We start from the raw sequence: 22878 nt of genomic DNA on the forward strand, positions 1-22878 counted from the left end.
AAGCAGTGATTTGTCTTTTTAGTGTGTCAAACTGCTTTATTAGAAATTTTCATTAATTTTACTGAAGGTAAAATTGTTCAGGAATTTATCATTATAAACAGCAGTAATTAAAAGATATAAAGAAAATCTTTAACTAGTAATATCCAGGGAACTTATTCATGGTTTCAATTTGCTAAGCAAAAGTATTTCTTTTATTTAATCAAATTTTTATCTATAAATAACAGATTTTAGAGTTTAGATCTCCACTGTCCAAGGCAGTAGTCACTAGTCCCCGTGTTGAATACTTGAAATGTAGCTATTCTGAATTGAGATGGACTGTAAATGTAAATTACACAGCAGATTTCAAAAACTTTGTCCAAATAAAGGGAATGTAAAATATTTCAATTTTATACTGAATACACGTTGAAATGATTTTATATACCATTAAATAAAATATATTATTGAATGTATAATAATATAAAGTATAATTGAATATTTAATAATATAATATTGATGTGACCTGTATCTTTTTACTTTTTAATGTGCCTACTAGTACATTTTAAATTACATATGTAGCTTCCATTTATGGTTCACATTATATTTCTATTGCTCATCACTGGCCTATATCATTCTCATGATAATCTTCCCATCTAAAATATCTCATTTCCCATTTCCTCAAGTCCAGAACCTATCCTACATTATTTGATCTATCTCATCAGGAAGTAAACTCTCTCCTCTAAATTTCAAGGTCTTGCTTCTGACCCCACCAATTTCACTCTAACGCCACTATTAGAATGGAAGTTACTGGCAAATAAGGTCTATGTATGGTTTTATGTAGTTTGTAGTCTGTCAAACAACCACCATGAAGCTTTAGTAAAACATTAGGAAACTTTTATTAGACTAGTAGGCAAATAAACTTATAAGTAGTAAATATATTCTCAGTTCATTTTCATTCAGGTAAAGTCTCGAGGGATCAGAATTTTTTAAAGTAGGCCTATGACTTAATAAGAGGATACATACCAGCTGACTTTCAGATACTGTAGAGGATGGTGAGGAGAGATTTGCCTGTAAAATATAAACATGATGTATATTTAGTAAAATTCATAACTTAGTAAAATATACATCTATGTTATTAAGTATTTAGTTCTTCTATTATTAAAATGATATATAGACATTGTAGATTTTGAAAAAGTATAAAGTAAAAAGAAAAGTATTATCATGCTACCAAAAATTACTTTTACCATTTTTGGTACATTGCGTTACAATGTTTTTCCTACATGTTTTTTATTCAGTTCACATAATAGTGAATATGATGTATTACAGATTGATTTTCCTTAACATCTTAACATAAACACTATCACAAGACATCAAAAATGCTTCGCAGTCACATATTTTATTCTCTGTAGATTTCATGTTTTATTTAAATATACTAGCATTGTTGGATATTTATATATATTTACTGAAAATTGAAACAAAAACAGATTTTTCTTTAAGTATCTTTATATATAAAAAGTAACACAAAGTTTTCATGATTTATGAAATAAAATGATTTAGTTATTAAAGCTGTTTTAAATTAAAGGGGAGGCGAATATTGTTTCTTCATCTTTGGTTTCTGTATTTAACTCCTTTAGTCTAGATATGGTTTATTTCTTTCCGAAGAAAATGTTTTGGTAGTTTTTCAAACCTTACTGTCTTGGACTTTAAAAATATTATCATTATTTAAAGAGAGTTTAACTGTATATAGAATTCTAGAGTAACAGTTATGACCTCTCAGTATTTTGATGGTACTATTCCACGGGCTCTGACTTCTGTTACTGTTGTCAGTCTAAAAGTCATAATTTGGTGGATCAACTGTCTTCACATGTGGTTAGCATTTAACATTTTTCCCCCTGACTTTCTGTAATTTCAATGTCTGAGGGTGGATTTCTTTGCATATATCCTGTTTTGGGGGACTTGGTGTAGTTCTTCATTCTGAGTATGCATATTTTTCTTCAATTCTGGAAAATCCTTCATGAATATCTCTTCAAATTTTGTCTTTCTCCCATTATATCTAATCTTTTCTTAAATAGCTTTTATTAAATATATGTTGGGTCTTCTCAATCCATCTCCCATTTTATAAAATTTCCTTTTATATTTTTTATCTCATTATGCTGCATTCTGGATGGTTTCCACATATAAGCCCAACAGTTAATTAGTTTTTCTTCAGCTGTATATTAGTATGTTTATCATGACGATTGAATTTTATATTTTAATGACTTTATTTTTAATGTGTAGTAGTTCTATTGGGTTATTTTTCCAATCTGTTTTTATGGTAACTATAACTTCTGTTAACTATTTCAATGTTTTTAATATATTTGTAAATTCTTTCCAGATTTGTCCACAGACCCTCATTGTTAAATCTCCTGTTTCTTATATCTGCTGACTATCCTTCATGTCTCTCCCTCATGATGATCTTTACTCATATTATGGTTTTTTAAAATTTAGTTGACCTCCAGTCAGGGTAACTTCAGTGATAATTCCTGTAGATGTCCAAGAAGCCCTGGGGTGAGAAACCATCTCTACAATGCATTTTAAATTTATCCTTGTTGGGGATGTAGGTGCTTTACCCACATTGGACCAGTTTCCATTTTATTTTATCACTCTGATATTTCTAACCCTCAACGGTGGCAGATTACCACGTCTTCAAGTTTCACAGGATTCATTTTCTCAAAGATGACTATTTTACCGCTCAATACTATAGGATAAAGATGATAGAGATTTATCTTTTTTCTATTTTATGCTTCACAACCAATGTAGCCGGTTAGCCTCCTGGATTACACGAAGAATTCCTTAGGTCTTAGACTTGTTATATAGTGAAAGTTAAAATCTAAGCTCCTGGCTCCTAGCACCTAAATTTTGAAGTACCTATGTTCCATCAGGGCTTTAGCTTCTTCTTAACACTTCTGCTTAGATCTCCGATTTCATTTCTGGTTCTCAAAGGTTTCTCTTTCTTTCTTTTACGTTGGGTTATATACATATATTTTAATAGTTATGTTTTATCCAGCATTACTGCATTTAAATTAAAGGTTGAGTTCCCGCATCAACTAAGCCATCAATTTTGATGGGAAATGGTCAACATATGGATGTATACTTAAAAATATACTTGGCTAAACGATAATAAAGTTATATTCCTAAATACTTCTTTTTGAAACTGAAAATATTTTTAGAGTTTATTCTAGATGTGCCAATGTTGTTTTTACTCTCTAAGAGATGAACGATACTGAAAATTAAAAGCTTAGCAGTTCTTATGGTATTGCCAAGCATATAGAAGTGTGAATTACCAAACATAATGACGAAGTAACTGTAGTTCTCATACTGAGCCCAACATTGTTTTCTGCTTTCTGACTCGCACCATCCCTGGTTGCTCTACGGCAGCAGGATGTCTTGGCTAAGTGCTCCCCATCTCTAATCGCTGTAGACGTGTTTGGTGTGCACCAAGGTTTCTGGCTATTCTGTGCTGCAGAAAATTGCCCTTTAGAATGTCAATCACAGTGTTCATTCTGTTCATCTATAGTTTTTGCTTTTAACTTCATTATGTAACATGAGTAACAATAATTCCTTCTAAAATCTTAGTTTTTTTCTCTTTAGTTATTTTTTCATTATTGCAATAATGAAAGAATTCTCTATGAATTTCATAAGGTTAATTAATTCCTTCTGTGAAATATGCTGAATTAAATGCATCTTGACTAAAATAAAACATAGTTAAATGTTTATCTTAATAATTATAGGAGATAAGAGGTTACACATTAAAAATAAAGTATTTGCACAATTTAACCACACTACTGGTATTTATCAGTACACTGAGTTAATAAGATCAAACTACTACTGGGAAAAAAAGATAAAATGCTCAAGCAAACATATTAATTAAATAAGGGGGAAAAAAAAACAAGTATCTTTGTGTCTAGTCTCCAAAAGTCTCCCAAATTCCTTCACTGGGAATCATAGCATAACAATAAGATATCTTTGATATTCCCAGTACATTTCTTTTTCATGAAATATAATGGACTTCATATCACTGTTATCAGAAACTGTTATCCCAGAGAAAAGACAGAATTAAATGTGAATGTCACAGTGGAGTAAATATTTACAAAACCACTACAGATCTTTTACCAAAAATATATATATATTAGCTTATGTGTATTATCATGAATATAAACCAGATTATCTTAACCAACCTAATCATGTTAAACCTCTTTAGAAGCCTCCCTCTGCTTGCCTACTACAGGTTAATGATGTTTATTAAATGTAGCTATAGTCGTGTTATCAAAATTATAGCAATTATTTTTTAAAAAGTAAGAAAATATTATTTGGTAATTTGAGATTGGAGTAGTGAGTGTTTTGTTTTTGTTTTTGTTTTTCCAGAACACACTCTCCAAATATGTATTCAGTTGATATCAGAAACCTCTGCACTCCTTAATGCCTCAACACAACTTGGGGTGAACCTGGATGTGGCCACCAGGGCACTGAGGAAGGGGTCTCCAAAATCGGGTTGACCCAGGAAGGCTTGTGTGGCAGAGGCAGGCCACTTGCTGGGGGTGCAGATGAACTTCTCCAACCCCAGACAACTGAATCATGTGGAAACCTTGCATCTCACACAACAGCAGGGACCAAGTGACACCGCATTCACTCTCTCTGGACAATCACCAAGTTGACTGGTTTGGCAAAGTGTCAGGAGAGAGCCTGAAGCCGCTCAGGTCTAGTGTAGGGAAGAGGCTACTATATTTGAATAACTGCCTATCAGTCAATTAAACTAAGGTAGAGAAGCAGCTTGAAATGCCTAAGAATAAACTTGAATTTGGATTTGAACATTAAGTTTTTAGTTATTCATGTTTATCTACGTTAATACTAACTGTGAAGAAAAATGTTAGAGATTGGTATAAGAATGGCTCTTGTATGAAACAAAATCTCATAATATCTATTTGACAGCTTGTGATGTGATTTTAAGTACAAAAGAAAGAAAAGTGAAAGAGAGGACATTCTAACCAGAACATCATTATAAAAACTAACAAGGCAGTCAAAAAATTGTAAAAGCCAAAAATTTTTACTTCAAAGAAAATCTATTGAAGAGTTAGGTTATACGGAAAGTTAAAAAAGTTAAAGATTAAGGAAAGAAATGAGAATTTTAAAGCCACTGAAAAATAAATTGCTACACAAGGCCACCACTTGTGCCAAGTCACCTTTGGAAAAACCTTTTTACTCTTCTAAAGACTCGATGCCAGAGGCACATAAAGTCCAACCAAGCTCCTTAGTTATTGTCTAGAGGTTACTTTTTCTTGCAATCTGCAGTTTTTCCCCATTCTTGACACATGTCTTTTTGTCTGGCATTACACTAGCAGATACCCTATTAGGGGATTGGAACAAAATCAAGTTGTACCATATAAAAAAGTACCGAACAGTTGTTTCTGCCTTCTGCACTCTGCACTTCCACTTTTGACGTGTTTCTGTTTGTTTGTTTGTTTGTTTTCCCTTTCATCGGTCATAGCTTTCCCTCTTGAATATATCTGATTCAATATCATTAAAATGTTTCTCTTCTACCTTTTCTCTGTTAACTCTAATTGTCCTCAGTTTTCTTTTATCGAGCTTCAAAGAACTTTAATTAGTGATAATGTATTAATTGACTCACATTATTTCTCCCAGACAAGACTGATCTACAGGTGGAAAGATAAAACTTAAAATATTAACTCAGCACTTAATAATCACTGAGTTCTGAAATTGACATTGAGGAAATATAAAAAATTATGAAATAGTAAGAAATTGTTCTATCCTTAACTAAGAAAGTGTTTCTGTTATTTTTATATAAGGCACTACATGAAAGAATGAATTCAATGGTAAAAATGTTGGATACAAAAGCCATAGAGATAGATATATTATGAAGCATTTATCTTTCTTGCTTCACAGTGTTTACTCTAATTATCTGCAGACTCTACTCTGTATGAATATCTCATTAAAAACCATTTATATATCATTAATATATCCCCAAAGATATAAATATAAAAAAATAGATTTGGAGATATTTAAAAAGTTTTACTCTTAAGGTAGGGAATGATGATTCAGTCTTGTCATGAATATAATTGGTAAGCAGCATAAGTGGGCATAGTAACCAGTAACAGTCATAGTTTATATGTTCAAATGAGAAGATAAAAGACTGGATCAAGAGGAAATTTGGCTGAAATATAGCACAGTTATGCTTGATAAATTCTAAAATAATGAGAAGTATATAAAGTACAAAGCATGTCTTATTAAGGCTTTCCCTCCTCATCTAGCAGAATGTAGATAATTATCTTCCATTGCTTCCTTATCTCCTTTTAAACAAGCATATCTTATAAATATTTCTGAATAATAAAATAAATAAAATAATTTGTAGACTGGAATTTATTGCTTAAATTATTCACAACCCTTCTTGTAACTCATCAAATCTCTAGTTGCATCATATGGAAGCAGATTTAGACCCAGGTCTAATTTAAATGATTTGGATTTAAGTCATGTATTGCCCTAAGATCTATGACTACATTAGTGCACATCACCTCTGAAACAATTCAGCCTAGCAACATTTTCCAAGCATAGCAACAAAGGTAGTTTATGAGATGGCTAAATTGGAGCCGATGACCTTTATTTGAATATCTGAACATATAGTGGGGAATATTTTTAATAAAGTTTGACACTTTTTAATATATTGTGATATTTCAAAAGCAATAATTAGTGATGATGTATTAATTGATCTCTCCATTGAATGCAATTGTAATGGTATTTTTTTGTTCCTCAAGCTCATTAAAATGACATCTTATCTGCACACTATATAATATTAAATAAGCTTGTCTCTGTTATTTCTCTGGCACTTAAAAGCAGCTCTTTAAATGTAGTCTGTTTATGAAATACGTTGTTATCAATAGAATGTAAATCCAACTAAGGGTTTAATAGGATCAAATATTTACCCTATTTTCTGAGGTTATTCTTTATTTTAAAAAGTATACTATGTTTTTGCATTATATAAATGAAATAAATTTAAATAGGTAGTAAGTAATAAAAAATAATAAACATTTACAAAGACATGATGATGCAATGAAAAACATGATATTTCCTTTCAAAGATGATCGTGAAAACATAGTAAAATAAAAATTTAAATAGAAAATTTATTTCCTTACATAGGGGGAACGAAATTCTTTAAAAATGAACGTCATGAGAAATATTCACTCAAACAGTATCTGATAAATTATGAGTCAATTTACATAAAGCAAGTGATTTAAAACATAAGAAATATAGTAAAACATAATCATCTTAGATATTATTACCAAATATAAAATTATTCACTCAAAGTTAGACTGAAGGTTATTGGGCATGAAGAAATGATTTAGACACAGAGAATAAATACTTATGGATAAAATATTTAAAGAAGACAAACTATTCCAGAACCTGTAGGTTCACATGAGTATCAATGGCAGGAGTTTTGATATGTGGAAAACCTGGGTTGTTTTTGCCTACTGTGACTTCTGAGACTTGGTTACTTCCTGTGTAAAATGGAGATTTTGTAAAAATAATATCCACTTCATATAATTGATGTAAGGTTAAATGAGATAGTTAAACCTCATTTGAAAGGTGAGAACTTAAAATATCAATTATTATTATTGTTGTTGAATTTGGCATCGGTTTAAAACAATCCAGTAAAATATTGATGATAAATTAACATAATCGATTCCACAAGTGACCTGTGGCAATCATGTAACATATTCTTAGCCTAGTTTAAATTCTGTTACGTGTAAAAGAACCTAAATTAAATCACAGTCAGCCTTTGAACAATGAGGAGGTTGGGAGCACCCACTCCCGACCCCCACATAGTCAAAAATCCACATGTAATTTTTGACTCCCCCGACCCAAACTTAACCAATAATAGTCTACTGTTGACTAAAAACCTTACAGATAACATAAATAGTTGATTAACACATATTTTGTGGTATATATATTATACTGTATTTTTCAATAAAGTAAGCTAGAGAAAAGAAAACATAAGAAAACCATAAGAAAGAAAATATATTTACAGTATTTATTGAAAAAATCTGCATATAAGTGGACCTGTACAGTTCAAACTCATGTTATTCAACAGTCAACTGTACTTTAAAAAAATAACATACAATTCAAGTACACCATAAACTAAAGAAAACCTGGCTTTAACTAGTCTAAATTGATGGTACTTTTACTGCTCATCTTAAAAACAAACTATGTAATGTGTTCAATATGTACAATAAAAAATAAGAAAAAGAACCTAATTGTTTTGCATTTTTTAATGAAGACAAGTCAGTCTTTCACCGAAGTCCCCATTAATAAGAATTAGTCATATAATTTCTCATTATTTAATTAAACCATTATAATCATCCCAGGGTAATTGGAAATCCAGTGGATATACTGATGTACTGAAACTAGCAACTTTGTAAGTTTACTTGAACATCAACCAGTTCTTTGGCCAACTCTCTTCTAATTTCTATGAGAAAGTATCTTGCTCATTGACTGTTTTAATTGTTTACGATCTCTCCATTGTATCCTTGAGAAATGGGAAGCTTGTTGTTGTATTCATCTTTATCATCTCAGTGACTCTTCCATGAGTAATGGAACATGGCAGACACACAATAAATATTTATCAGATCAATGAACAAAAGGAAAAATGAATACTGGAGCTAGAAAATACTGACTAGAGTTTCTATTAGTCATGATTCATAGATTATATATTATACTTTTAAAGAGCACCCAGAAATAGGGATTTTAAGTGGCCTGTGCTAATCTGTTAAGGATATTCTCAGGTGTAACGAAACTTTTTTTCTTGGATCTAATGTAAGTCTTCTTTTTTTTTTTTTCTCTGTGGTGCAGGAGTTATTAAACTGAGTGATCTCTGCTTCAAGTCTAATCTAAAAATCTCTACAAAGTCAATGACACATCGAATCCTGGCAGATATATACTGTAAAGATGCCTATTTTCTTCAAAGTTTTGAAGAGAGATGGTGGAATATTGAAATGTTAAAGTCCATAGATATCTCAGATTCACATATGTATCAGACATCACTTAGTAAATATAATAACTGTAGCAAAATATTTACAAGTGCGACTTATCTATGAGTTGGCAACAAAGAAATGGTTTTTACCTTCCCAAGAAAGTTATCCCTTATAGTTTTCCAAAAGAAATGAATATATTGAAGTGTCAAAAATAATTCAAATGTCATGTTGTAAGAGAAAGTAAAGAGCAAAGCCTCTCACTCAAGAAACCAAATTTAATCAAAGACAAGAATCTTATCTGAATCAAAATTTGTATTTGTTCTAGTCTATAATAAATTTGTTTGATGATTCAGTGTAAACTCTGACTCAAATGCTCTCTCAAAGTTCAGGGCAAATGTTAACCGACTTTAATTAAGTCTGATAACTGATTATAGAATAATTTAAAATAACCATGAACTATGGAGATCGAAGCAGCTCCCCTGCCCCGAATTATTCTAATTCCTATCAAAATAAATACCCCCTTGGAGGGGTAGGAGGAGACATCAGCCCTCTGCATCTTATTGCATATAAGTCTAAATCAGAGGCATTCTGGTGAAAAGCAGGAGTACATGAGAAAAAAAGTGAGAGAATGAAAAATGTCTAGCTACTTTTTTCTGAGTCTGGCTCTTGTAGAATTTATTAATTACAAAAAGTATAGAAATATCTTTAGGATACTTTCTTTTCTTATACCTAACTGAAGAATCAAGGAACTCAGTTAACTCATGGTGCTTCTAGTCTTTCCAAGGTAGGTGGGGATAAAAGAGAAGAGAGGAGACAATGAGGAAGGAAAAAGCAAGGGGGTAAAAAGAAGAAGAAAAGGAAGAATTATTATTTATTAAGCAATTCTAGTGTGTCAGTACTACATTAAAGGCTTTTCTTACATTAACCAATCTAAACCATACATCAACAAAATAAGGTTATTAGTATCTCAATATTATATATGAAAAAACTAAAGCACAGAGAGATTAAGTGATTTTCCGGGATCAGACGGTTACTAAGCAGGATACCATGATGTACACTTGTGTATAGCCCACCAAATGCCTCCAGTCTTTTAAGTATTACTCCAAATGGCTACCAATAATAACAAAAAATAACAGTGAAAGCTTCTAGGAAATGTTTTAAACAGTGTTCCTACTCATGCCCTCTTAACATCATTTCCTGAATGTGATAAAATTCAGTAATTTCACCCATTTATTTATGCCTTACAGAGACTCAAATGAAGATAGAAATTATAAAGAAGATATGTCGCAAAATATAAATTTAATAACTATTCTTGATGATGATGATGATGATGAAAGCTACATATTAGAAAATATAATATATAATATAAAAAGAATAATTTAATGGTCTGTATTAAACTAAAAACTAAACACTTGCTTAGGAAACAATCTTTTTCTACTGTAATATATTTGGTCTAAAGCAGAAGTTGGCTATATGATAGATTATTAGGAGAATGAAGAGTAGGGTTGGAGTGAGGCAATATATGTTTGTTTCTAGGATATTCAGCTCCCCATAATTAATTGAATCAAGTCTATGAGTCTATATCTATATATTCATTATTAATCTATTTTTGCTCACAACTAGAAATTGGATTATTTAATAATAATTTAAATGCAAGAAAGCAACGAGCTAGTCAAAATGAACTAAACTGACAATCCCATTAGAAATGGACAAATGAATGTTTCAAGTATATGAGTTAACTATTGACTAATAAGCACACTAAACTATTACAGAAATGAAAATGTCATCTAAGCTTTGATAATTAGAAAGACAGAAAGCAGGTGTTAAAGTTGTTTTATTTAGCCAAATTAAACTAGGCCTCATTTGAAAAGGAATTTATTCAATAAACTTACCTGACATAACTTGATTTTCCACGTCCAAGTCAATTATACCATTCTACCTCTTCCCATTTATGAAAAAAAAAATTAACTAATTCAATTTAAATGACTATATAACTGAGTTGCCCCCAAAGCAAATATATACACTTAAGAAACAGTAGTATGTGTTTTTATGAAGAATTATGAGAAGACTTACATATTTCGTTTCTCTACCAGCTGCTCTTGGAAGAGTTGTAGGAGTCTGTATAAAAATAAAAATAATTATTCTACTGAAGTAATCAATAAAATACTAAAAGATTTAACTTCTTGGATAAGTGTTCATCTTTGTCCTATTAAGACTGTAACCATTACTCCTTTTCTATACAAAATCACCTGTTCCTTTGAAAATTATTTCATTAAACTATATCACTTTATTTTTCTTTTCATTTCTGTTGTCTACTGGCTTTCTGGTAAGTTTTCCTTTGTTTATTGATGATGTTCATGGATCATAATAATTTTTGGCTATTTCAAAATTCACATAGAAGTCTCTATTCTCTCAATTCTTTGAGATGCACAACTTCAAAGATATTCTCATCCACTCCATTTTAATGATTCATTTCTAGGACCATTTCTATATGTTGCCTTCACAAATAAAATAAAATAGGAAACTCAAAAATATTAATTTCTAACATTCTTCTCTCAGAACTTTACCTCCTATCCACAATCTTTATTTCTCAAATATCCATAAGATATTTCTTCAGCCTCAGCCTCATTGAGACTTTAAAATTATTGACCTTTAACAGTTCCATTATTAACTCTTAGCTTGCATATATTTTATATTCTTAGTTACTTTATATTTTTATTTCTCTTGCCTTTCTCTCTTCTTGTGAAAACCTCCCCCCACACACACACACACACACACACACACACACACACAAAACAAACAAACAAATCCCAGATGGACCTTATCCGCCATTTTTCTAAACTTGTACCTGAGAAGCAAAATATTACTGGGGAAATGCTCTCAACCAAGCTAACTGACTTGATTATAAGTTAATGATAATCAACTTCAAATGGGCATTTAAGACTGCCTGGTAAGTCCCCAATTTTTCCCATTCTCATAAGCCCATTTTCCCACTCTCTGAGAAGACATGGCTATTTAAATTATTCATCTATTCAACAAATAGTATTACGTATCTACTATATGCCCAGAACTGTTCTGCACCCTTCAGACTTATCAGTGAACAAAAGAAACAGAGATTTCCTGTCCTTAGCAGTTTATATTTCAGCAGGAGAGAAAATAAACAATAAAATAATAAATAAGTAAATTATGTCATATGTTAGAACATGACAAATACAATAAAAAAGAAGAGTAGAAATAATTTGAAGCCTAGAGTTATACACTCTTCCAAAGGAAATCTTCTTTGCTTCTGCCAAATATAGTTTATATGTATATATATTTGGACCACCCAACTTAAAGAAGGTCAAGACCACTGAGGGTTTACAATTTTAAATAGGATGGTCAATCTAGAGAAGGTGACATTAGAAGATGACATAGATTTGCTCAAGAAGGTAAGAAAGCTGGCTATGTGCATATCTAGATAAAAAACATTCCGATAAAATGGAATGAGTAAAAAGTTCTTATGTGGATTTCCACCTATGACAATGGTGGCTAGAGAACTCAAAGCAATCCTCCCACAATGGGCGATAACAAAGTTGAGGAAAATATTAGAAAATATTTTATTAAAAACATCGATGAGCTAATAAGAGCGAAAAATTGAGAGGCAAGATCAAAAGCAAATGGGAATCTAAAAAGAGGATCAGGCATTTAAAACCTGTTTTTGTCCTGGAAAAAAAATTGAGAGAGCAAAGGCACTGGAGAAATATATACCAAAGAGGAGGGAGTGACCAACTATCTCTAATTCTGTTGATATGTCACATCAGATCAGCTATAAGCTGAGTTTATAGCAATGGGGAGAACTTCCAGAAACTTGGGGAAAGTGGTTTGGGCAGCATGGTAGGGGCTAAAGCCTGAATGCAAGGGATTTAAGAGGGGATTGGAGAAGAATTGCAAGCAACTTTTTCCTTTTCAACTTTTTCAAACTCTTCCCCGTTATACTGTCCTTCTTTAGTTTCAGTTAATAATCTTACAATTTTCTTCACTAAAAGGTGTTATTTATAACATAATAGAAGATATTAATTATAAAATTCTTCAATTTCCCATGATCAACCTACTAACGTATTTGCATCTGTACACTTCATTTCCTCTATTTTCAGTCCTGTTACAATGGAGGACATTTCCAGCATCTTATCAAAGGATACTTATTTGAATTAGGCTCTAGTTTCTGTGCCCTTTCAAAGGACTTTTATCCTTCAGGATAGTTCCTTCTTTTGTATAAACAGCACCTCAAAATCTACTGAATTAACCCCATTAGCAGACCAACCTGCTTTGTCATTTCCAGCTTTAAAAAGCAGGCAAAAAAATTCTTCCTTGACCCCATTACTGACCTAATTTCCTTCTCCCTTTCACAGCTCAGTATTCCAAAGTAGCTATTTTTGTTTGTTTGTTTGTTTGTTTGTTTGTTTGTTTTACATGCTTTCTCATTCATGACACTTGTCAACATCAGAGATAAGGTGAGCAAAGTGGTAGTATAAGGGATAAATTTGAGAATGGTGAAAAGATGTATGAGAATAATGGTCCTTCAGCCTGTCTGAGAAAAAGGGAACAGTTAACTACAGGTTTGGACAAGAGACCAGTGTGGGGAGTCACTTATGGACATGTGAAATCGTATAACAAGGAACAAGGATATTTGTGTACTTGGCAACAATGTAAGAAGTTGAGATTGTAAAGCGCTGGGAAAAACCGGGAGGTAAATGTTCACATAGCAATCACTGCAAATTCCTTGCTACAGTTTAGCAGAGAGTTCTGAGTTGTAAGAATCTCATTGTTCTACTAGATATAGTAATCTGGCTAACCTTGGTTCTTGACTACTGTCTTTCTTATTGTAATGTTATAAATAGTGTGTTCTAAATAAACTCGGGGACACAGACACAGCTTGATTCTGTGATCCCTCCTGCAATTCTGTCTTCTTTCTTTTCCTCAGTCCATGCTCCCCCTTTCAGGTACCCTCAATTACTTTGTCAGCTGGCTTCCGACAAGTGGCGCCCGAACAGGGACCTGAACACGGGGGATAACAGCTAGGACGTGCCACAGAGTAAGGCGTGCGCACGAGGAATCTGGGGACCTAAGAGTCCTGTAGGCGGCCAACCGTAAGTACGTGGGAGTATTGTAATATAGAAACTGAAACAGAAACTTAAAGAAGTAAAAATGGGCCAAGGAAATAGCCAGCTGCTTTTTGTACATATGCTTAAGAATATGCTTAGAGTAAGAGGGGCCAAAGTGGGCCAGCAACAATTAACTAAGTTTTTGCAATTTGTAGAAGAAGTATGTCCCTGGTTTCTGGAAGAAGGGACTGTAGATTTAGAAACCTGGAAAAGGGTAGGACAAAAGTTACAAGACTATTATGATGCCCATGGGCCAAGTAAAGTGCCAATGGATACTTTTGGATTATGGACATTGATAAGGGATTGCTTAGATCCCAGGCACGAGAGAACTCAATGGCAGGAACAAGGCAAGGATGCTTTCACTGGCCCTGGGGCTCCACCTAATCCTGATTTTGCACCCACTGCTCCACCACCTCCTTTTACTTCCCTCTTTTTTGATGAGAATGAGGAATCTTTAGATCCAGGAGATACTGCTCAGTTAGAGGATGAGACAGCTAAATATCATGAGGAATAAGGGGCTGAACAATTAAAACAGAAATTGGCTAATTTGTCTTTGCAGATGCAAAAGCTGGCCATGGGGCCTCAGCCCTTAAAAGTGCCAATTTTTAAAGTTCCTCAGGATCCACCGAGGTCAGGGGGAAGGCTGACTCCAACTATAATTGCAGGCTTAGATCCCCCTCCTGTGAGTTTTGCCCCTGTTGGACCAACTGGCACACCCCTTTGGATTAATCAGAAACCAATGCCTCAAACAGGGTTACAACAAGGGCTGCAGCAGGCTGCTTCACGGCTTTTAGGGAACCTAGAAGCCAGTTCTCTGCTGGTAAAACAGCTGGCTTATGAAAATGCAAATTCTGCCTATCAAACAACAATCAGAACTTTTAGAAAGAAAGAAGACTTAAGTGATTATGTTAGCTTGTGTTCTGACATAGGGCTGTCATATATGAAGGGACTTGCTGTGACTGCTGCCCTGCTGGGAAAGTCCATGCGGGAAATGTTATCTGACTAGTCGAACAAACATGGCAAAAAGATGCCGTGATGCCCTCAACCGGGTTTCTCCACAAATTCTTTCTCATGCTCAAAAAACTGAATTTCTAATGCTCAAAACTAATCAACATGGCCCCGACCCGGTATTAATATGGGGACGAGGGCATGTTTGTGTTTTTCCACAGGATGCAGAAAATGCCAGGTGGTTGCCGGAGAGGTTGGTTCGTTTCGCCGCTCCACCAGACACCCGTCAGGATGACCCTAACCTTGATCTTGCTGAGCCTGGCGATGACAGCTGAAGGTGCAATTTACTGGACATACTTTCCTGACCCACCTCTCTTACATCCAACAATGTGGCAAGGACCAGATGTCATTGTGAAGGTGAACAACACATCGCTGCTGGACATGCCATCTATGAGGAGGGTGATTGGACTAATTGTTCCAGGAATACTTGCTATTGTATCTCTTATAGCTACTGCTGCCACCGCTGCGGTGGCTCTCTTACACAAACTGTACAAACTGCTCATTATGTCAATGATTTGTCTAGAAATGTTACTTTAGCACTGGGAACACAGGAAAATATAGATAGAAAATTAGAACAAAAGTTAGATGCTCTATATAAGACAGTGGAATACCTGGGTGATGAAATCCAGGTTCTAAAAATTAGATCTCAACTAGAATGTCATGTAAAGTATCATTGGATCTGTGTCACATCTAGAAGATATAATGAGACCAGTCATGACTGGGATCGAGTAAAATATCATTTAAAAGGCATATGGCACAATGCTAATGTATCCTTAGATTTAATTAACCTGCATAAAGAAATACAAGGACTTAAAAATGCTAAACCTCTACAATTTGACGCTGATAAATTGGCCACTGAATTTTTGGATCACCTTAAGGTCCTTGTCCCCTCATGGTCTTCCTTCTATCAGCTAGCTGCTTCTGTTTTGACTATAGGAGCCTGTGTAATTGTTGTTTTGTGCCTGCTTCCTTCTCTACTGAAATACTTCATTAGTGCTATGTTAAAACTTCAGGCCAACCTACATCATGTAAGGCTTCGATATACGGCTTAAAAGATAGACATCTCCCTCCCGCGGGGGCTGGTAGTCAAAGACGGGTAAGACTCCCTCAGAGACTGGACAACCTAAGACAGGGCGTGCATGAAGGAATGCACGTACCGATGACGGGTAAGTTTCAGATCTGGTGAGGGATCACCTAAGACAGGCATAGTCACCTTGCGCTAGAACCAGGAGGGTTCGGGCATTTAAAAAATAAAAAAGGGGGAGATGTGGGGAGTCACTTATGGACATGTGAAATCGTATAACAAGGAACAAGGATATTTGTGTACTTGGCAACAATGTAAGAAGTTGAGATTGTAAAGCGCTGGGAAAAACCGGGAGGTAAATGTTCACATAGCAATCACTGCAAATTCCTTGCTACAGTTTAGCAGAGAGTTCTGAGTTGTAAGAATCTCATTGTTCTACTAGATATAGTAATCTGGCTAACCTTGGTTCTTGACTACTGTCTTTCTTATTGTAATGTTATAAATAGTGTGTTCTAAATAAACTCGGGGACACAGACACAGCTTGATTCTGTGATCCCTCCTGCAATTCTGTCTGTCTTCTTTCTTTTCCTCAGTCCATGCTCCGCCTTTCAGGTACCCTCAATTACTTCGTCGGCTGGCTTCCGACAGACCAGCTTCTGATGAGTCCCTTTTCTGATCCCTTCCACAGTGATGACAACTGGGACGGCTATTGGAAAAGTGGAGAATGGAGTGCCATAAGCAGGGTTGCAAGCAAATGTGAGGGACAATGTCACTGGGGTGAGGAAGAAGTGAAAAATGTTTGATATTATGGAATTTCTATATTCTGAGATATATGCTCCTCCTCCTAAAAATGAATAACAAAACAAAACAAAATAACAGAATGACAGATCCTAAAAACCAGGCTTTAGTACCTGTCACCCCAGTCAGGAGGTATACAGATAGCCAAGCTAGCTGATATGTCCACAGAACTTTGCATTTCCATGGAAAAATAATAGGACATCTGAAAAAATGTAAATACTATAAAAGAAAAGAATAGTTTAGCCATTTCATTCATAGGTATTTATCCAAGAGAAATGAAAGCATATGATTACACAAAGACTTATTTGCAATTGTTTTCAGCCGCTCTATTAGTAAAAATCCCAATTTAGAAATAATAGAAATAACCCAGGTATCCATCAACTGATGAATAGTTTGCATCTGGTACAACCATATAATGAAATACTATTCAGCAATAAAAATAAATGAACTATTGGTAATGCAAAAATATGAATGAATCTCAGTTGCTTTCTACTAAGTATAAAAAGATAAACTCAAAAGACTACATACTGCATGATCCTATTTATATGAAATTTTTGAAAACAGAAAAATATAGGGACAAAGAAAAGATCAGTGGTTGCCCTGCACTTGGGTTGGAGAGAGGAATATATTACAAAGAAGCACAAGGAAACTTTTTTCATTTGATGAAAATGTACTGTATCTTGGATATGGTGGTGGTTACACAACTGTATGCTTTGTCAAAACTCATAAAACTGTACACTAGAAGAGTGAATTTTACAGTGAGCAAATTATACTTCAATAAAGCTGACTTTTAAAAAGAACTATATAAGCTACAATAAAGAACTTTACATAGGCGCTAAAGAACAGAATAGACACAGAACAAATTCTTAAACTGGAATATCAGATCAAGGAATCCTCTTAAAGGAATTAGGAATTAGAAAAAAAGATATAAAGATTAAGAGATATGGAGTACAGAGGCAAAAAAGTGACATAATCAGTATTATAGGAGTCTAAGCAGGAAAGACATATTTGGAAAAAAAAAAAAATCACTAAAAATTAGCCTGAATATATATGGAAGAAAATTGAAGACTTCAGATGAAAGGTCAAAGAGAAAAAAATGTATACCTAGACAGATTATAGGAAAAATCATTAACATCATAGATAAAGGTAAAATACTAAAAGATTACAATACCACTCTGTAAATGATCACTATATAGCAGAGGAATAAATATCATGCTGACAAAATATTTCATAAATATATTGTTGAAGAAAAAAAACCCAGGAGGAAAAAACATTGAAGGAAGCTATAATTTTATGTCCAGCAAAACTATAATTTAAATGAAAGGGCAAAATAAAGATATTTTCAGGGACATAGGCCACAGAATCAATACAAACAGACCTGGTTGAATACAATTTGCAAGATTCCAACAAGAAAAAAATGAATCCAGGAGAAAATCATGAATTATGACAAATAAAGATCTAAATAAAGAATAAGTATCTAAATAAAAAAGAGATTTAAAAAATATAACCATAAAAATTCATATATAAAAGTTCAAAAAATATTAACAAATTATATCTCTATGAATCTCAATTAAAAACATGTGAAAAGTGAAAAGTGCTATAGTATTTATCTAATTTTTGGAAAAAGATTTTGCAATCTTTTAAAAAAGATTTTAAAATTGAGTAGGAAGTAAACATAATTATTGCCTTTAATAATTTATGTGTAACTACAAAACTAAAAATATATATAAAGCAAAAGTTTCAAAAATTTCCAATCAGTAAATGTAAAAACATTCAAAGGAAAGCAGGAAAGGCAGAAAGAAGATATTTTAAGTAGGAAATATAAAATAAGACAGCAGAAATTAGGACTAAATAACAATTATAATAATTATAATAATTATAAATGGATTAAGACCCCATATAAAGAGAATATAAGATTAAATATAACAATGATATGCAGAAATATGTTGTCCTGGAGAAAATTAGATAAGATAGTTCAAAAAGAAAAAAAAATTAAGTAATAGAAATTAGTAAAAAAAAAGTAATGTAAAAATAAAGTAAAAAAATTACAAAACATGATTTAAAATATATATATATTACCTATATAAGGTCAATGTTTTCATACTAGACTAAAAACACAACCTTAAGTTCAAAAAGGTTATATATGCTAGCAAAGGTTATAAAAATCAAACAGATGAGCGTGAATGACAGACACATAAGCATTAGTAATATAGTTTCAAAATATACAAGTCAAATCTAATAAACACTTCTCTAGCCTTATCTTTCTGCTCCTCTTGGTAGCAATCACCCCATTTATATTCTCCTTAATACTCTCCTCTTGTAGCTTCTATGATATCATACTACTGTGATTTCCTCTTACTACAAAGGATTTTTCCTTCTTTGCAGGCTCCCCCTCCACCTCTTTTATTAAACCTGCAATGTTTTGTACCTTAGAGCCCTATACAGGGCACCTACAACATTCGCGTGCTGGTCATCCTCAGATCTCTCCTACTGGCTCCAAACACAAGGTTTAAGCCTTCCTTGATATATACCTCAAACTTATCTTGTCCAAAATGAACATAACCATCTTTCCTCTACCACACTGTGCCCCCTCCACAGTCGTCTATGCTCAAGGCAGAGACCTGGAACTCATTCATGACTCTTCTTTCCTTCACCTACTCACATCCAAACCCACAGCAAGCCTGACATCTTTGTCTCAAATCCAAATATTTCCCTCTAGCTCCGAACCTATCCAGGCCAACTTCACTGACTGTCTCACTGAACTCAGTAGCTTCCTCACAACATCTATTGTGATTTTTTTCATAGTTTCATATTATTCCCCCTATATTTTTATGTCTTCCCATTTTCCTTGGAATCCAAACTTCATGTCATAGTATGTAAGTGTCTTCACTGTCCCTAGCTCACCTTCTCAACCTCATTTTACACAGTTCACTCCTGGCTCACTATGCTGTAGCCACACTGGCCTTCATCTTTATACACACTAAGCTCTTTCCTGCTTCAGGAAATTTGTACGTGCCTGCTCCTCTGCCTGACAGCTATTCTCCCTAATTTGTGGTTGGCTTCTTTCCAACTTTGGTCTCAGCTTGAATTCTACTTTCTGATTACTACAGCCAAAGTATATCCCTTAGGTTACTCTGCCTTGTTCACCATTATCTCCCCAGTGTTTCACAGTGTCAGGCTCACAGTAGGCACTTAATAAATATTTGTTGAATGAAATAATTGTCTTAAAATTGGTGGCCTAGAATAATGTTTTTTAAACACTATAAGCATTAAATATTTGTTAAATGAATCAATACAAAAGATGTTTATTCATATATTACTATTTAAGTCTTATTCCTACTATATTTACTATAACAGGATATTTGTAATATGTTCAATAAATAAAATAAGAAATAAAATTTATATAGTATTTCTTTGGCAAAGCAAACAAAGTTTTATATCTTTAGATTGAAAGACAAAGAATATAAAATAAAATAGATAAAAACAGAAACTACAATTATTCATTTGTAGGTCCTCTCTGCTAATATTCATATATTTTTAATATTGACAATTTCTGGGTTTCTGTGTCATTATTAATGGATATTTGTCTATAACATTCCAATTGAAAATTAGGATTACTTTTCTAATAATAAACAATCTATATATTTAACACCTACTTTATAAATACAGTGTCTAATTTTCAAAAAGAACCTGCAAAAAGCATTTATACTAATTCCAAGAGAGAAAGTAACCTAACAATCATCAATAAAGGAAGAACCTAACAATCATCAATAAAGGAAAAACCTCAACCATTTTGAAATTTTGATGAGTAGATCTGTATTAAGTATATATAAAAATAATTTAAAGAAAGATAGCATTTTATCCCAACACATGAAAATTGTTACATTATAGAAAGGAAATATTTACATATTTAAATACAACAATTAATCCTCTAATAGTACTCTAACGATCTAAAATATTCAGGTTTCTGTCCCTCGGAGTCAAAGAACAATGAAATAGATTCTATCAACAAAAAGAAAAAGAAAAAAAACTCTAGAAGTAATACCCATGTTAAAGTTCTCACCCTAATGTTACTTTATTCAACATCATGTTCCACTTCTACAGTTCTAAGTGGCTGTGAATTATGTAAGCAGTGAAGCCATGGTTTGAGATGACAATAGGACACAAATTCTACATGCAGTTCTATATAGCTTCTGAAAATGCCAACATATAATGTTGTCTAATATGTTGGCTTTCAAAGTGTTTTGAACTTGGTTCACAGTTAGAAATACATTTACTTCGCAACCCTGTACACACTTACCTGTATATATGTAAACAAATGAAAACAAATGTCAATAGTACCTACACTACTTGAAATAGTCTGATACTTTACATTCTCACTATTCAATTTTTAAAATGCTATCTGCTAATTTAAAAAAAATGCTGGTTGCTATCCTCTAAATTAATTTCCCAGCTCACCACAGGACTATGACCTGTAGCTTAAAAATCATTGCTCTAATAATTCTTATGGTTCAATAAATTATATTAAATATATACATACTTTGACGGTGTCAGAACTCAACAATGTCTGTAGGGAGCTTGAAGGAGAATCAGAAGAATGCTGGAAAATAATGAAAAACAGGACAAGGCTGTGAAGCCTAATACTCAAGTAGAGAGAAATGAAGAGAAGCAAAGCAAATGTTTGAATTGCACATTCTAGTCTAAGGCATTACCATAGACAAGGAATCCTGTAAGACCTTATCAATGGTAGCACAGAGCTCTTCAGTTTGCTGCCTGAGCTGTGCAGGGAAACAAAACTGAAAGAATTGAAACCAGGTACTGGGTTAGCAACAAGTTTCGGGATTGCATTTCAAAAGTAGGGTAATATAAAGTCATTACCTCCAGAGGTGGGCCTAATGTGTTGTCCTTGGAGACACTTTCAGTCTTGGCTGGTTCATCTAGTGCCTAGTGATAAATGAAATAGTTCTCATGTGAGGTTTTAGTTAAATATAAATGTAATATAAAAGTCTCTTCAAAGAAAGCCCTGTATATCTCAATATTTAAAAAAAAAAAAAAAGAAGAAGAATTTCATGAGCTATTCTCTGAGAGTGAGGCATTTTCCCCATTTGTCTACTTTTCCTTGTGGAGTCAACACCTCTATTATAAGATGCTGAAATAAAGAAAGGAACCTGAGTTTTAAACATACAAAGTAGAATTTGGACATCTTATATATCCAGATGAGCCTTGTTCCCTTCAAAGAAGTCAATGTGAGAAGCCACACACAGAAATAACAATGATGTAGTCATTTCTAAAAATTTTACAAAAACTATTCTTGAGGAAATGCTTCAGAGTCAATTTATAAGAAATATGCACACGCAAAAGAAAATGTGGCCTCATTTTTAATTATTTATATTCAAAAAGTCTTGGCTACCTTATTCTTCAGACTGAACCTCAAGTGATATTTATTTTCAAAATGAAACATACTTTTTATTTCTTATGTAGTTCAAGATTTATAAAACAAGACATAATCAATTTTTTGTAAATATTCCATTTAGACTTAAAAAATATCTGTTCTCTAATTGTTAGCTGCAGGTGTGCATGTGTATATGTGTGTGTGTGTGCGTGTGTGTGTGTGTGATTACATCAAGATTATCCATTGTTTTTCTCAAATCATCTCTACTTTTACTGTTTTCTTTTGCATTCTTATTCTAAGAATAATTAAAAGTGGAATTATAAAATCTTATAGAATAGTAGTGAGTCTGTTAATTTGCTTTCTGATCTTAGCAATTTCTGTTCAACATGGTTTGAAGCCATTTTATTAACTACATTCATAATTAGAAGTATACTTTCTTCATGCATTAAATATTTATCATTATGAGGTAACCCTCTACATCTCTAATAGCGCTTTGTATCTTAATATCTACTTTGTCAG

At 33.1% G+C, this 22878-nt stretch overlaps 1 protein-coding gene across 1 annotated transcript in view; it reads right to left on the bottom strand.

The window, feature by feature from the left end:
* The window catches only part of MLIP (muscular LMNA interacting protein), a 122818-nt gene that overhangs the window by 51940 nt on the left and 48000 nt on the right, over window positions 1–22878 (bottom strand). The window contains exons 6-9 of the mRNA XM_039853081.1: window positions 21846–21911; window positions 21508–21567; window positions 11070–11114; window positions 1000–1044 (exon numbers count right to left, since the gene is read on the bottom strand). Of these exons, the coding sequence (XP_039709015.1) occupies window positions 1000–1044; window positions 11070–11114; window positions 21508–21567; window positions 21846–21911 (216 nt within the window). The remainder of the gene's footprint in view (window positions 1–999; window positions 1045–11069; window positions 11115–21507; window positions 21568–21845; window positions 21912–22878) is intronic.

The sequence above is a fragment of the Pteropus medius genome, unplaced genomic scaffold (genome assembly GCF_902729225.1).
Source record: "Pteropus medius unplaced genomic scaffold, Ma_sr-lr_union100, whole genome shotgun sequence".
Lineage (NCBI taxonomy): Eukaryota > Metazoa > Chordata > Mammalia > Chiroptera > Pteropodidae > Pteropus > Pteropus medius.